General features: G+C 29.4%; 1 protein-coding gene and 2 long non-coding RNA genes across 6 annotated transcripts; all 3 read left to right on the top strand.

Moving 5' to 3' along the window:
• The first annotated feature begins 4,870 nt into the window (after positions 1 to 4,870).
• LOC105636015 (Octicosapeptide/Phox/Bem1p family protein) lies at positions 4,871 to 9,231 on the top strand. Of its 4 annotated transcripts, none has more exons than XM_089723031.1 (2): positions 4,871 to 6,461; positions 9,090 to 9,231. In XM_089723031.1, the coding sequence occupies exon 1, from the start codon at positions 5,006 to 5,008 to the stop codon at positions 6,431 to 6,433; it is 1,428 nt and encodes a 475-aa protein (XP_089579157.1). In that variant the 5' UTR covers positions 4,871 to 5,005; the 3' UTR covers positions 6,434 to 6,461; positions 9,090 to 9,231. The 4 variants fall into 4 exon arrangements, with proteins under 4 accessions (XP_089579157.1, XP_020535709.1, XP_089579155.1 ...); XM_020680050.3 differs by lacking the exon at positions 9,090 to 9,231 and adding an exon at positions 8,710 to 8,920; XM_089723029.1 differs by lacking the exon at positions 9,090 to 9,231 and adding an exon at positions 7,977 to 8,153.
• A 1,902-nt stretch (positions 9,232 to 11,133) lies between these two features.
• Positions 11,134 to 12,064, top strand: LOC105636016 (uncharacterized). The gene is made up of 3 exons (XR_001046941.4): positions 11,134 to 11,288; positions 11,492 to 11,591; positions 11,853 to 12,064. It is a non-coding gene; the product is annotated as an uncharacterized LOC105636016 (long non-coding RNA).
• A 1,777-nt stretch (positions 12,065 to 13,841) lies between these two features.
• Positions 13,842 to 14,808, top strand: LOC110009692 (uncharacterized). Its single transcript, XR_002284571.3, has 3 exons — positions 13,842 to 14,008; positions 14,233 to 14,332; positions 14,589 to 14,808. It is a non-coding gene; the product is annotated as an uncharacterized LOC110009692 (long non-coding RNA).
• The last annotated feature ends 2,502 nt before the right edge of the window (positions 14,809 to 17,310 follow it).

Raw genomic sequence — 17,310 nt, 5'->3', positions numbered from 1 at the left:
ATACACATATGTTCTGATAATAAAATCAGTTTCAAAATATTAAAGAAAAGAAAAAAAATAAATTAAGCGCGTAAAAATAATTTCTTAAACACTTGATATGTAAAATCCATTTGACTTTTTGTGCTTTGCACGTTTTGTCAACTAGAAAGTTGATATTTCAATTGGGATAAATTAATGATAAATACACATACGTTTTGATAATAAAATTAATTTCAAAATATTAAAGAAAAAAAAACAAATAAAATTAAGCGCGTAAAAATAATTTCTTAAACACGTGATATGTAAAATCCATTTGGCCTTTTGTGCTTTGCACGTTTTGTCAACTAGAAAGTTGATATTTCAATTGGGACCAATTGAGCCTCTCATTCTAATTTTGGTCAATTAATACGAGTCCCACAAAATAATGACACAATTAATAATTTTAAGACATGTATAATATATTTATAGTTGTTTTTAGAAAAAAAAAAAAAAGAAAAAAAGAAAAGAAACACGACCCATCTCTCCACCAAGCCCCCCACCCACCTCTCATATTTAATTTTCACTTTTTTTTTTTTTTTTTTTTGCAAGGTCACCCACACCACCATTAAACACAACCAATAATTTTCAGATTGCAATACCTTTTTTTCTTTTTAATATATTTGTAAAAAATTTGATGAATATTTTCATTGAGTTAAAAACAAATTCAATTTCGCCAAATCACTTTTTTTTTGAATTATTATTTGGTTGTTTAGAAAAAATAGGAAAATGAAAGAAAAACTTTATTCTTTAAGTGATAAAAAATTGAAATTAAGAGACTCAGTTGACTTTAATTAAAATAAAAAGCTATGTGTAAATTTAAGAGGTAAAATGAGTTTGTCCCTTTGTAATTATTGTGATTACCCACAAAACGATTTAAGTTGTCTTTTATTGATTTTTCCATCTTTACCCCTAAGATGAGTAATCAATTTTTTTCCATGTTAACCTTTTATATATAGTTATTGTTTTAGTTTGATGTTTGAATATATTAAATTAAGAGTAATATAGTTAATTTACTCATAAATTTAATGATTTAAATTAAGGGGCATAAATTTATTGATTTAATAATTTAATAATTCAATAATTTATTATAATTTAGTTAATTTACTTAATAATTTAAATTAAGAAGCCTGAAATTCTAAATATGATAAGTATTCAGGCTCTGTTTTGCAATTTTAGCGGTTTTAATAGCTGTCAGCTGTTATAATAGCTGTTAGTTGTTTTACTAGTTGTTAATGGTTGAGATTAGCTGATAATGGTTAGTTGTTTATATAGAGCTTTAAAATAAAACTGTTCGTAAAAATAAGTATTTGATTAGTAGTTTAATATAAAATGATAAAAAAGTATGAATATATGGGACAAGACAAAAATAAGTGATAAACCTAAGTGTCATAAAAAATTTACAAAACGCTAAACATTAATAAATATAACATTTTATGAAACACTACCTCAAAACTCTAAACATTAAAATAGATTTGACATTACAAACACGATAATTAATTAAAACAGTATTTAACACAGTCAAAACACTAAACACTACTCCAAATGTTTTTGTAACAGAGCCTTAGGAACAAAGAGTATATTATTATCACAATACATTTACACTAAATAATAAAAAAATTTTCAAAAATTTTTACTCTCTCTGATCCATTTATAAGACATAACTAACTTTGTACAAGGATTAAGAAATTAGTTAAATTATAATTTTTGGCTAATTCTTTCTTATTTTGAACATTGCATTAACTGAATGTTTGTTTTGAAAGTCAAATGATGCCTAATTTATTTCCATAAACACAATTAATGACTTATACCCATATGAATCATAGTAAAAACCCACTCAATTCTCCTAATTAATGCCAAGTTTTACCTCCTAATCAAATTTTTAAATTTGTTTCTCCCATTTTTAGTGCAAAAATTTTGGTGAGAAATTTTCATTTAAAAAATGTGGATACTTAGTAAAAGAGTATGTGCAAATAACCTTTTCGGAGCCAAAATTTTTTGATAGCATCAATTATTTCTTCAAATTCTTTTCAATACCCACTTATAAATAACGTCAATTCAATAGCTAAGAAATTACACACAAACTACAATAAAAAATCTAGAAGTCCAAGTATTGACCGAGAGTATTCAGGTCAAATTTATTAAACAATCTCTTGCGCTCCACTTATATTACTCTTGCTCATTTTTTCACAATTTTTTTACACGATTAATTTGTCTTAAAATATGCCCACTTAGATCAATACTGCGTGCAAATTTTGCTTGAAATGGAAAGAGAAAGGTAATACAACTATGAATTGGTTAATTAATTATATTTAATGCAATATTTGAACTTTGTTGTCACTTTCTTATTTTTTTTTTTTTTTTAAAGTTGATACTCTGAACAAAGTAAATCAATGGTAATTTAGACTTTGAACTTTATCATGGTCCAACTCAAATAATTTTTTCTATATAAATATTACGTCGAAAATGAAAATTTATCTATATAAATGAATCGGAGTGAGTATTAATAAAAATTAAATTCTTAATCATTTGGTGTAAACTTGGTTTTGGGATGATAATCATACAATAAATTAGTGTTTGAACAAATTGTATGTTGACTTTAAATTAAGAAAGTAAACTAAGCATTATTCTTTCACTATTATAGCCTCATATCTAGTGTAATTTCACCTGCTTCACTTCCAGTTGGCACTCTCACGCTCGCTAAAGTTCCTCTCTCTTTCACACACAGTCAACATATTACCCTCTTGTTTGTCCATTTCTCCAGTCATCCTCTCAATCAATGCTCGTTGGACCCCACCACCCTCCCCAAAAGTCCATCTACTACAGCCCCATATATCATTCCCTATTCCTCCTCCTACCTTATCATTCCTCCACCTGTCCCACCCACACCTTCAAACATTGTTCTTTGGAAAAGCTAGCAAAAGGGCATCGTCTTTAAATTTTCATTTTTTCAAACAAATAAATGCCCACACAATATCCATATTTTCTATTCATTCTATAATCTTCTTTTGTTAAACTACTCGATATTCGGTTCAACTAATTAATCCGGATTTGGTAGAGGTTAAATTTTCTTCGTTCACAATATTAGGATTCAAATTCTAGACATTGCTTAGATCTTGCACAATCATTTTTCATTTCCAAATTATATTTTCATTTCCATTTTTAAAGGAGATAATAATATTTATAATTTCTTAGGCTATATTCATCAATAATTTTTTAGTAACTTTTAGTGTTTTGACCAATCAAAATACTAAACGCTATTTTTTACAGTGTTAGTAATATAGCATTTGAATTGGTTTTTTAGAGGCACACAATATCCATATTTTCAATTCATTCTATAATCTTCTTTTGTTAAACTACTCGGTGTTTGGCTCAACTAATTAATCCAGATTTGGTAAAGGTTCAATTTTCTTCGTTCACAATACCAGGGTTCAAATTTTAGACATTGCTTAGATCTAGCACATTCATTTTTCATTTCCAAATTATATTTTCATTTCCATTTTTAAAGGAGATAATAACATTTATAGTTTATTAGGTTATGTTCGTCAATAATTTTTTAGTAACTTTTAATGTTTTGACCAGTCAAAATACTAAACGCTATTTTTCATATTGTTTAGTAATATAGCGTTTGAACTGACTTTTAGAGGTTAAGGTAGCATTTTATAATAAGTTAAATCATGTAACGTTTTTAGCGTTTTATAAAAAGGTACTCTAACAGCTAAACGCTACTAAAAGGTACTCTAGTAGACTCTTATTCTACTTCTATGTATAAAGTTTATAAAAGTCTCTCAAGTCTGTGTTTAACAATTGTTTTTTAAACGTTACTTTTTATAGTGTTCGGTAACATAGCATTTTATTCTACTTCTATGTATAAAGTTTATAAAAGTCTCTCAAGTCTGTGTTTAACAATTGTTTTTTAAACGTTACTTTTTATAGTGTTCGATAACATAGCATTTAAATTAACTTTTAAAGATTAATGTAGCATTTTGTGAAAAGTTAACTCATGTAACATTTAGCTTTTAGCGTTTTATAAAAAACTACTCAAATAGCTAATAATTAAATGACATTAAAATAGTTATCAGCTATCAAAATAGTTAATTTTGCCGAACAGATTTGAGTCTTCCATTTGGAGAAGATGTGGCAGCCAAAAGGTTGGAGAGGATTAATGATATAGACCATTTGTGCAAACCCTTTACATATTTATCAATAAATATTAAATATTATTAATAGTAACTAAATCTTGAAAAAGAATAAGAGCGTGATGTTAGGAAAAAAAAATTAAGCAAAAAACTATAGTTAAAACATATTGAATGAGACTTATTTCATGAAGGAGGAGTAATTCAAACTAAAGAGAATAAATAATTAAAGACGACAAAAGTGATGTAGGTCCTCATTTTAAATTATTGTCCATCTTGTTATACGTTTTATGATCTAATTGATAAAATTTAATTTTAGACTTTTTATATATCAGAATTAAATGCATGATGCAAATTAAACTTTATTTTTAAATATATATCTAAATGAAAGACATTTCTTTTTTTTTTTTTTATAATTGAAGATACATTATTACTTATGGAACATACAATTGAAATAATAAGTAAAAAATAAATGCAATTAAATTTAATAATTTTCAATCAATTAAATTTTAGTTGGAGCTAAATATATAAAATAAATAATTCAATGACATTTGATTATTTTAAATTAATAAACTTTAGTTGGAGTTAAATCTATAATTTCATAAAGTTTGATTGTTTTTTTCTGAGAATAAAAATAAAAACAGAATATCAATACACAGTAAGTAGCACCAAAAATCCATACTACCACCATCTAAACCATTCCTAAACAAAATTAGAAAAGATCTTATAAAAGATCTCTCTAGTCTTCTCCAATTCCCTTCCACCACAGTTATGGACTTCTAATTCCACACCCAGAAAAACCCAAATTCTCTCTCTCTTTTTCTCCGTTTCTAGGCTTTCTCTAACACAAAAACATGGAAAACTACTCGTATAATTCATACCCAGATTCCGGCCACTCCTCTCCTCGATCGCGGGAAATCGAATTCGAGAATCCGACGCCATGGGAGGACCAATCTCAACAAGCTCAAGATTACAAAGCTAAGTTTATGTGCAGCTATGGTGGCAAGATCCATCCTCGCCCACATGATAATCAGCTCTCTTACATTGGTGGAGAGACCAAAATTCTCGCCGTTGATCGGAATATCAAGTTCAACGTCATGATCAGCAAACTCGCCGCCCTTTGTGGCGACACGGATATTTCTTTCAAGTATCAGCTTCCAGGTGAAGATCTTGACGCGTTGATCTCTGTTACGAATGATGATGATCTTGAACACATGATGAATGAGTATGATCGTCTTTATCGAGCTTCTGCTAAACCTGCTCGTATGAGGCTTTTCTTGTTTCCGGTCAGCCCTTCTCCCGCGGCGAGTTTTGGGTCCGAGGGATCTAAATCGGAACGAGACCGCTTTGTTGAAGCTTTGAATTCGGGTCCGAGTCATGTACCCGAGACCAACAAACCGGCTCCGAATAACGTTGATTTCTTGTTTGGGTTAGATAAGGGTGTTGCTCCGGCTCCACCGCCAGTGAAAGTGGCTGATTTACCAGAAGTGCATCCAGGTGTCGTTCATGATGATCGGGTAATCGGGTCGGATCATGTGAATATACAGACCCAGTTGCAGAGAATGCAGATTAGAGAACAGGAACAGCAAAATATGTATAGGAAAAACAGTGATGACAATTTGGTAGGCGGGTACCCTGGCGAGTATTACGTTCAGAAATTACCGGAAAAAGTTCCTCCGGTGAATTTACCCGTTAATGTCCAGCCAACAGTAACTGCTCCTGCTGGATATTGGCCTGAGAAACAGATCGCCACAGGAGGATATCAACCTGCTCCGGTGACTGTAACAACGACGCCAGCTCCGCAGGAGCAACAGGTTTACATGATGGCCGGTCCAGCTCCGGGCACTGTTTATCACACTCCTGTAATGCGACAGGTCGCCGGCCAAACAGGTCAACCGTATTACATGCAAAGAATGGGAGGACCTGAAGTTTATCGGGAACAACCGATATACAATATGGTCCCACCACCGCAACAACAGCAACCAACAATTACCGCAGGACCGGGACCTATGGGGGTAGTGAGGCCAAGTGGGGCCGGTGTAGGGATGACAGATGCAGGTTATGCACAAATGGCGTATGATAACGCAGTTGGTAGGCAAGTGTACTACACTGCGCAGGGAGGTGTAGTGCCGCAACAACCACAATATCAGGGAGTTGGTGGGGTGGCAGTAAGTGGGGAAATGAGACATATGGGTGGTGGCGGCGGTGTTGGTGTTGCTGCTGGGGGTTTGAATCAGGATGGTAAAGTTATGGTTTCAAAGGTTTCACAATCTTCAGTTTGATTATTATGATAAACGAAACTATAAATAGGTAATTATCCATATATAGATATGCTTCTAATTTAAGATAATTATGTGCTTTAATATTATGTGAAATTGTTGGCTTTAATATTTTTTTTTTCTTATTTTTGTACACAGTGTTTGAGATCAGATGATTTTTAATCATTATTTAGTTTTGTTTGACTTCTAATTTGTGTTCTATGTTTTGTTTTTTTTGTTTTTTTTTTTTTTTTTGTAACCAATAGTTTTGTGTTTATGAAGGGTTTCATCTCTAATTGGGGGGAAAACACTTACAGGGAGGGCAGCTATGAATACTGAAACCAGATTAGTCTCATATTCCGAAGAGGGTTTAGATATAGTCATGGAAAAAAGAAAAGCATTATAGTTTCTAATCATTTAGGTTTTAGCCCTGGATAGTTGATTTTGATCAATGATTGAGATGGAATGATTATATGTTGTCATGCCTGCATGAAATTGCCAGCCATTGATTCAAGTGATATGCTTTGCTAATTAGTAATCTTTGTGCTTTTCTAAAGGGTGACAATCGATGTTGTGAAATTTTATCCGAGTACTTAAGATAGCCGTAGCCCTAATTATTCAATTTTGATTTTCCTGTTTTGGGAGCCTCAGGGAGAGGGATTCAAATATGATCTTTTCTCAAGTTGGATGTGCGCTTATTGATAGGCTAGGCCAGTGTGTGCAATTTCAATTCAAATATAGAGATGGAGTGGTGGTGTTTATGGGCATGTGCGATGCGCCATCTGAATTATGTGATAGATGAGAATTGTATGCTCATAAGCTTATACATCGTTGGATGGTTGTGAAGTTGTTTACATAGATTAATAAGAACAATTTCAAGATTTCTAGTTGACAAGCTTGGTTGATGAGAATGTTAAATATAGAGATGATAGGATAAATGCAAATCCTACTTGTTCCAAAATATAGTACATGGGAGTATTCATATTGGCCTCCCCTCCTTTTCCAACAGGTTGTAAATAGTTCTATCTTTTTACCTTCTATGATTCTCTGTAGGACTTTTGGGATTAGGGCCTCACTGTAGCAATCTGCTTCTGCTTCATGTTTTGGGGATTTGAATTCTGAACTTACTTGCAGTGACACTCATTTGCATAAAGATACTCGATTGTTGTATTGATCTACTACTAGCAGGTGACAACCCCTTAAAAGGGTTTAGATGTTATAGACTAATGATTTTCCGGAGTATTAGTTGATAATACCTTAATCGCCGAGCAAGTAATGGCAATAGCAATAGGTTTAGTAGTCTTGATTAGTTAATTATGTATGCTTGGAGAACATACCTTTTACTCCTTTTGCAGTAAAAGTTGATAATCTTTTTGATTGGCTTCCTGATTTGAATCTTGTGCTATCTTTCATGGTTCTGATAAGCAATTTGATCGAATGTTATTATCATCCTTGTAATTCTGTGATTTTGCTCCTTTCTCTTGTAATTTTTCTAAGAATAGGTAGAGATTTGAGTTCATTTTTTCTTGTAACGAATATACTATTTGTCTTGTTAATTTACTGTTAGGAGTTGACACAAGGGAATGGTGGTTTTTGCTTTCTGATATAGTCATTGGCCATGGAGGCATAAAAAATGTGGATGGAGCATTAGAAAAGAATTTGGAGAACAAAGTGATAAGATTTTGTGCCAATCAGTGTGTGTCTTTCAAATAAAAAGCAAATAATCCCTTTTAAAAATAAATAATTTGTCTTATTAAAATAAATAAGCCCTTTCTTTAAAAAAAAAAAAAAAAAAAAAGCTTCTAATCCAAAGCAAGATATGAATATTATTGAATTATGCACAAAATTTCATATTACTGATGAAATAGAAAATTCATTTGATGTAATAAAATATATAAACTGTTGTTAAAGCGTGTAGGTTTTGCATTCCAAAATTTTCCACGTACATATATTATTGTTTGAGACACCTTTAATCTTTTGATGGGACAAGTCTATAAATAAAGTCATTTTTGCTGATGAAGAAAACGAGATAGCTAACAAATAAATTAAGCTGATTTTCGGACAAGATAGGAGAATCTGTCCTTGCTAATCAACAAAATTAAATCTTTCTTAAGCCTTAATTATATTTGCTAATTAGAAAGAATTGTCTCATTTTTATGTCTAGCCTTGATTTTGAACCAACAAGAAGAAAAATCTGAAAGAAAAAAGACAAAGATTGTTAGTATCAAAAATTAATAATTGTTACTAACCCAATACCCTGTTGCTACATGTTCTTCTCTGATGTTGTCTGTGGTTGACAGGTTACAAAGGTTTGTTAGATGTTGCAATCAATCAATCAATTGCTCAGCTATATTCACTAATTCATGTACAAATATACAAATTGTTTGTAATGAATTTGATTATTCAGTGTGTTTTCTCGATTGAGGTATATCTATGGAACCCATTGAAAGATGAATATTTTGTTTAGTGTTTACACTGAATAATTAAAAGAGATAGAAGCAATTATTAGCAGCAACTATTTTCAAAAGAGGATAAGAACACATGCGCTGCAAGGCAATATGATGATTCATGACCCTAATGTTAATATAATATTGACAAATGTCTTTATCTTATCTTCTCTTCTCATGTCTATTCAAAATATATTTTTTATAGACTGCTTAGCATGTTTCCATTTCCACAGGATACGTCGCTATTAGATGATGGATATTTCTGAGATGGCGTGGCGCCATTTTATGGACCTTCTTCTTATTTTCATATTGACTTCAATGTTACAATTTAAACCTATTTTTATTTTTATTTTTATTTTAATGTTACAATTTTAATATGGGCCTTTAATATTTGTTAAGCCAATTAATTATAATAAAGTCCAAACTAATTAATAACCTGTAGCTCAAGCCCATAAAATAATTGTTAAAAATATTTCAAATTTAATAATTTATTACTTTTCTTTCTCTTATGATCTTATGTAGTTTATTCCTTCAACTTTTATTTTTACCAAAATTAAATATTTTTATTTAACTAAGGTCACGAAATTTATTGTCATTACTTGATGAAATCAGATCTTCTTTAGTTGGAAGATAATGGTATTAGAAGGCTTAGGGGTATTTTTTTTTTTTTTTTTTTACTTTGAGAATAAAAATCTACTATTTTTCTCTTCTTTATTTTTATTTTTATTTCGGTCTCCAAATGGTTTTCAGATTTTTCCATGTCAAAAAAAAAAAAAAAAGAAAAAGGAATTAGTCATGTGTAGTCTATTATACTTTTTTTTTTCTTTTCATTTGAACAATAAAATAATAACTTTTTTGAATTTTTTTGTACATGTATTGTTTTTTCAAAGACGAAATTAATGAATTTCCGTCGCTATACATCAATAACATCAATAGATGAATATTCCATGCTATCAGACTTTATTAACCGAAGATCCACACCTATCAATCAAGATTTAAAATCTCTAATCAAATATCATACTTTTATTTACTAATAACCCCTTAAAAAGCATAAACCAAACTTTCATAGAGAAGTGACAAAACACTCGAAAATTAACGGTTTCAGTTACGGTTTGGAACCGAACGGTTCTGGTTCCGGTTCCTCAATGGTTCCAAAATCAACGATTTCGGCAGATTTTTCGACTGTTCCGGCCTGTTTCGGACCAGTTTTGGACGGTTCCGGCCGGTTTCAGATGAATGTAGAACCGTCGGTTCCGACTGGAGCTGGAACCCCGGTTCACGGTTCCAAAATTGGTGGAACCAAAACCGAACTGGTTTGGACCGATTTCAGTTTTGGTTCGGACCAGTTCCAGTTTCGATTCCTACCAGTTCGGAATCGATGGTTCTGGTTCCGGTTCGGAACCGATGGTTCTGGTTCCGAAAACCGGATTTTGGCCACCCTATAAATATGGAGACAAAAGCACCAATAACAAAAATAAAGAAAAAATAGATTTGTTATAAAAAAAAAACACATATTTTAATTTATTAAAGTGAATAGAAGATTGATAGCGAGAAAAAAAAAAAAAAAAAAAAAAAAAAAGATGAAACGAAAGACATGGAATATCAAATTATAATCACTGGCTGTTACTTGTTTGACAAATGATTAATTTTTTAATATCAAATTAGGCAGAAAAGAGTGTGGAAGGAATAATTTGCTTTAGCACTCAATAGTTTATTAATCAAAAATAAATAAGTAGCTTATGCTAATGCTTTTTAATGTGTAAGGAATATTAAAAAAAAAAAAAGCAATTTGGATAAAGAAAGCAACGAACAGGTGTTTAAGCCTTTCTATGGAAACTTCGAATATTGCGTTGCTTGGACAGATTGGATTTTTACTCTAAATAAATATCAAGCATGAAAAATTATTTTTACATTATTTTTTTACTTAGATATTAATCAAGTTACCATTAATATTAATATCATTAATATTTTAAACGTTCTTCAATTTTTTAATAATTAACTAAAATTAATAATATCATTAATATTTATTTCAACTATACTAATCAAGATCAAAATAATCAAAATTTTGAGAACAATACATTAATCCCAGCTACCATAATCAAATTGTAATAAAAATACATTATATAATTCAATGGCATGATAAATAAAAATATTTCTTACTCCCTTTCTCTATTTTCATCAATTGCATGTTCAAGGTTCTTGCATAGTAATTAAAGTAATATATATATATATATATATATATATATATTTCTGGAGCTTTCATTTTCTTTCTTCTCAATATAAGCATATTCCTTCAGCTTTATCAATTTATACATTTGTGCAGAGAGAGGACCTAAACCCTCACGTTTCATCCTCCATTAACTCTTGTTCTTGTGTTCTATTTTTCTAGAATATGAACGAACCAAAGATTGGCTATCCCTACCCTCCTCCAGGTACTTGTTAATTTCGTTTTCTAATTCTTCATGTAATAATTATTTTTCACTAATTATATATAATATAGTATTCAATAAGTTGGATAAGCACTCGAGCTTTTTCTAAATCGAATTTTCGGTAACTCACGAGCAATTTGACTCGTTAGAGTCTTAATTTTGCAGGTTTTTTTTATATAAATTATTGTGGTTTTGTGTAATTGTAGGTGCTTATCAAGGACCTCCACCGGTGATGGCACCTTTCCAATATTATCCACCTCCACCGCCGCCACAACCACCGAAACAAGCAGGCTGTTTAGAAGGATGGTATATATATATATATATTCTACATATTGATTTAATTTACAGTATATATTATTCAGTTTCACAATTACTGATTTTAGTAGGCACGAAAATGGATATATTAAAATAAATTTCAGGAATTTTCTTTTTCATTAATTATGTGGTATGTTAGGAGTAAAGATTTGAACTAAAATAAATATTTCCTAAAAAAAATAATTATTAATTTGAACATATAGAAAAGAAATAGATATTAATTATTAATGATGAATTTGTTTGATCATGCAGTCTTGCAGCTTTATGTTGCTGCTGTCTGTTCGAAGAATGTTGCTGTGATCCGTCATTTCTGTTGGTGTTGTAATCCCTTATTATTATTATTATTATTTTCTGCAAAATGTAACCTGTTTTTTCTTCTTTTGATATGTAATTTTATGTTAAATGTTAAAAGTTTTTGTTCGTTCGTTTGATTCTAAAGAACAATATGAAACCATTTGTTTGGATTTTCTCTTCTTTCTTCCTCTGATCAAACCACCTTTGCATTAAGCAAAACATACTTGGTCGGGGAAGAATTTAAACTTTGAATTTTAAAGAGGAGGTTGGAAAATATATTTATTCCAATTCCAGAATTGAGTGAATAGAAATTCTCAAGGAAATTACAACTAAGGTAAATAATATTAATTAAAAAAAGAGAAGTATGCCTTGCTAATATGACTTAAATGCAATTTTCCAGAGAGTGTATAAAGTTTTATTGTTTGGTTTTCTCTTATATAAATGAACTTACACAGGAAAAGCTTGAGATGTTAATTTTTGTTAAGTGTAATTAATTTAACAGTTATCTTGTAATATATTATTTATATATACTTTGAATTATATATTATGAATATTTTTATCTTTTGTTAACTTGAAAGAAAAATTCAATTGGTTCGCCAATCAAGTGGTAGTCTGGTTAGTCTTTATGTGAAGAGTAGGAAGTCTCAAGTTTGAGTCATTTCGATTGCAATTGATACGTTTTATGAGAAAAATCTTATAATACCCTCAATTTTGATCACAATTGGTACGCTCTACGTGAAAATCTTATAATATCCTCAATTTTTAGCATAATACATTCGTAATTTCAAAGGCATAATACGTCCCTTGCAAAATATTTTTTTTTTTAGAAATATATTTCTTAAAAAATAAAATTTTCAGAGAAAATACGCAATCTTCAACCAAATTATATCTTTTTTTTTTTTTTTTCTACTTGGTTCATTTGTGAAATTGATCTCTAAAATGGTTTATAGCATAGCAACGGGCAAAACAGAAAGCAACTTTTAAACCCAGTCATCATATGTCAACGAAGCTTGCCACTCAACTATTCATCTGATGATTGATTGTGTGCCCAAGTGCTGCCCTGCTAGTGTTTTGATCAAGTCAAAACTCTATCTTTATTAATGGCAGCGTTCAATAATATAATTTGTATTATAATTTTAGAGGTTAATGGAACTTTTTATAAAATATTAAACATTCTAATATTTAGTGTTTAACTTTTAGTTATTATTTTTTTTTGACAAGTATACCCATTATTTTTTCCTTTGATTTCAACTAATTAAATAATTAATGTTATTTTTTATTATTTTAAGTTAAATAGTTAAGAAGGTCTACGTTGAGTTGATGTGAAAATGGACTGTAGGGAGGTTTGGTGTAGTCTTTTCTCTTCAAATATTCCTAATAAGGAGTATGAAAATGAGGGCCTAACACGGTCACAGAATTTGTCCGTGACATTATGCTAATGCTTTTTTTAATGTGTAAGGAATATTAAAAAAAAAAAAAAAATGCAATTTGTATAAAGAAAGCAACCAACAGGTGTTTAAGCCTTTCTATGGAAACTTCGAATCTTGTGTTGCTTGGACAGATTGGATTTTTACTCTAAATAAATATCTAAGCATGAAAAATTATTTTTGCATTATTTTTATACTTAGATATTAATCAAGTTACCATTAATATTAATATCATTAATATATTAAAAGTTCTTCAATTTTTTAAATAATTAACTAAAATTAATAATATCATTAATATTTATTTCAAATATACTAATCAAGATCAGAATAATCAAAATTTTGAGAACAATACATTTTTGTTCTATATACTAATTTTTGGAGAACAATACATTAATCCTAGCTACCATAATCAAATTGTAATAAAAATACATTATATAATTCAATGGCATGATAAATAAAAATATTTCTTACTCCTTTCTCTATTTTCATCTATTGCATGTTCAAGGTTCTTGCATAGTAATTTCTGGAGCTTTCATTTTCTTTCTTCTCAATATAAGCATATTCCTTCAGCTTTATCAATTTATACATTTGTGCAGAGAGAGTACCTAAACCTTCACGTTTCATCCTCCATTAACTCTTGTTCTTGTGTTATATTTTTCTAGAATATGGATGAACCAAAGACTCGAGGTACTTGTTAATTTCTTTTTCTAATTCTTCATATAATAATTATTTTTCACTAATAATTATTTTTCACTAATTATATCTAATATAGTATGCAGTAAGTTGGATAAACACTCGAGCTTTTTCTAAATCGAATTTTTAGTAACTCACGAGCAATTTGACTCGTTAGAATCTTAATTTTGAGTGTTTTTTTTTTGTATATAAATTATTGTGGTTTTGTGTAATTGTAGGTGTTAATCAAGGACGTCCACCGGTGATGACACCTTTGCAATTTTATCCACATCCACCGCCGCCACAACCACTGAAACTAGCAGGCTGTTTAGAACGATGGTATGAATAGATTCTACATATTGATTTAATTTATAGTATATATTATTCAGTTTCAAAATTACTGGTTTTAGTATGCACTAAAGTGGATATATTAAAATAAATTTCAGGAATTTTCTTTTTCATTAATTATGTGGTATGTTAGGAGTAAAGATTTGAACTAAAATAAATATTTCCTAAAATTAAATAATTATTAATTTGAACATATAGAAAAGAAATAAATATTAATTATTAATGATGAATTTGTTTGATTATGCAGTCTTGCAGCTTTATTTTGCTGCTGTCTGTTCAAAGAATGTTGCTGAGATCCGTCATTTCTGTTGGTGTTGTAATCCCTTATTATTATTATTTTCTGCAAAATGTAACCTCTTTTTTCTTCTTTTGATATGTAATTTTATGTTAAAATGTTAAAAGTTTTTGTTCGTCTGTTTGATTCTAAAGAACAATATGAAACCATTTGTTTGGATTTTCTCTTCTTTCTTCCTCTGAACAAACCACCTTTGCATTAAGCAAAACATACTTGGTCGGGGAAGAATTTAAACTTTGAATTTTAAAGAGGAGGCTGGAAAATGTATTTATTCCAATTCCAGAATAGAGTGAATAGAAATTCTCAAGGAAATTTACAACTAAGGTTAACAATATTAATTAAAAAAAGAGAAGTATGCCTTGCTAATATGACTTAAATGCAATTTTCCAGAGTGTATAAAGTTTTATTGTTTGGTTTTCTCTTATATAAATGAACTTACACAGGAAAAACTTGATATCTTGTAATACATTATTTATATACACTTTGAATTATATATTATGAACATTTTTATCTTTTGTTAACTTGAAAGAAAAATTCAATTGGTTCGCCAATCAGATGGTGGTCCGATTAGTCTTTATGTGATGAGTGAGAGGTCTCAAGTTTGAATCTTTTCGATCACAATCGGTACACTTTATGTGAAAAATTCTTATGATATCTTCAATTTCGATCACAAGTAGTACGCTTTATGTGAAAATCTTATGACACTCTCAATTTTTGAACATAATACATTCGTAATTTCAAAAGCATAATACATCCTTTGCAAAATCAGAACGTTACAAGATTTTTTTCATAAAGTACAATGGTAAATCTATACGTTTAGCTAACTTTAATTCTTCAGAGTTAATTTGCATATCAAATAAATACAAACTATATTTATTGGAAAATAATTTTTTTTAGAAATATATTTCTTAAAAAATAAAATTTTTAGAGAAAATACGCCATCTTGAACCAAATTATCTCTATTTTTCTACTTGTTCATTTGTGAAATTGATTTCTAAAATGGTTTATAGCATAGCAATGGGCAAACCAGAAAGCAACTTTTAAACCCAGTTCAAGAACCAAACTATTCATCTTAATTTCTCTTAATTAAGCCTTTCCCTTTTCGTTTTGCTACGCATTAATATTTCTTGTGCCCGTCATCATATGTCAATTAAGCTTGGCACTCAACTATTCATCTGATGATTGATTGTGTGCCTAAGGGCTGTCCTCGTAGTATTTTGATTAAGTCAAAACTCTATCTTTATTAATTGCAGCGTTCGACAATATAATTTGTATTATAGTGTTACAAGTTAATAGAGCTTTTTATAAAATATGAAACATTCTAATATTTAGTATTTAACTTTTAATTAATTTTTTTTGACAAGTATATCCATTATTTTTTCCTTTAATTTCAACTAATTAAACAAATAATTTTATTTTTTATCATTTTAAGTTAAATAGTTAAGAAGGTCTATGTCAAGTGGATGTGAAAATGGACTGTAGGGAGGTTTAGTGTAGTCTTTTCTCTTCAAATATTCCTAATAACGGGTATGGAAATGTTATTAGGGACTGCAGAATTCTTATTAGTGAAGTCGAAGATTTTCAGGCCAAGTGGGTTCGACCATAAGCTAATATGGCAGCTCATTCTCTTGCTAAAGTATCGATTTCTCACGTTTTCTTGCTATTTAGAGGTATTCCCCTAAAATTTTATTTTCTGTTTTGAACTACTTTCATCAAATATTTCTAATTTAAATAGCTAAAAATGTGAGAATAATGGATTTTTGTATGCAAGTAATTGTTCTAGTGCTATAGTGCAAGAAGGTTGATACTTTAGGATTTTATATCAATTGAATGTGTACGAGATATATGAATTAATACGTTTTGTTAAAATTATTATAATTTTAATAAAGGATTTATTATGTCTTTGTCATACATATTTTTGTAAAAAAAATATTCTTTATCAATAATAAATACAAAATAAATTTATTTATAAATTCTAGTAATTCATAAAATTTCAAATAAAATTTAATTTATATGAAATACAATATATGAATTTACAAATAAATTTCATCAAATTCCATGAAATTTAATTATACCAACAAAAAACTAAACTATAAAATTCTAAACTTCACCAACCAAGTAGGCTAATCAACATAGACATAATTAAACATTCAACATAATGTATAATCATTGAGGTCCCGTAAAGGGGGAGTCGTATGACACAAAATCATTACACAATAAAGGACATGACAAACAGAGTTCTCTTCCAACCGAAGAAACAGTAAACAGCAAAGGCCCACGGAGAAGATATGCCATTTTGGGCTGAAAAAGCCTCAAAAAGCCCAAAACCAAAAGAATACCCATTTGCCTACCAAAAAACAAAGAAAATAAAAATCTAGAATTATGAACTCATCTTTGCAAATCCAATTCAACTTTGGAACATCATTTCCAGATTGTTTTATTCGGTTAAAAATAAAAACAGTTTTTTATTTTGTGAAAAAAAAATAATGAAAATAAAAAAATTGATTAATGAAAAATATTTTTAGTAAAAATTATCTTTTATCAATTCTTATGTATTTTTGAAATAATAAATTTTATGAATCTAAAACATTTTTATGGTTTTATCAATTAAAAAAATATTTTTCAATACATTTGGAACTTTAAAGAATAATTTTCAACTGACTTTATATGGTAT

This window comes from Jatropha curcas, chromosome 6 (assembly GCF_041381405.1).
Source record: "Jatropha curcas cultivar XTBG-Jc1 chromosome 6, XTBG_Jcur_1.0, whole genome shotgun sequence".
In the NCBI taxonomy this organism is placed as follows: Eukaryota; Viridiplantae; Streptophyta; class Magnoliopsida; order Malpighiales; family Euphorbiaceae; genus Jatropha; species Jatropha curcas.
The sequence above is the reverse complement of the archived record's forward strand: the minus strand, read 5'-3'. Positions and strand labels throughout refer to the sequence as shown.

Bases quoted from the DNA above. Each gene is read 5' to 3' on its own strand.
- LOC105636015 (XM_089723031.1), top strand. From the start codon at position 5,006: ATGGAAAACTACTCGTATAATTCATACCCAGATTCCGGCCACTCCTCT.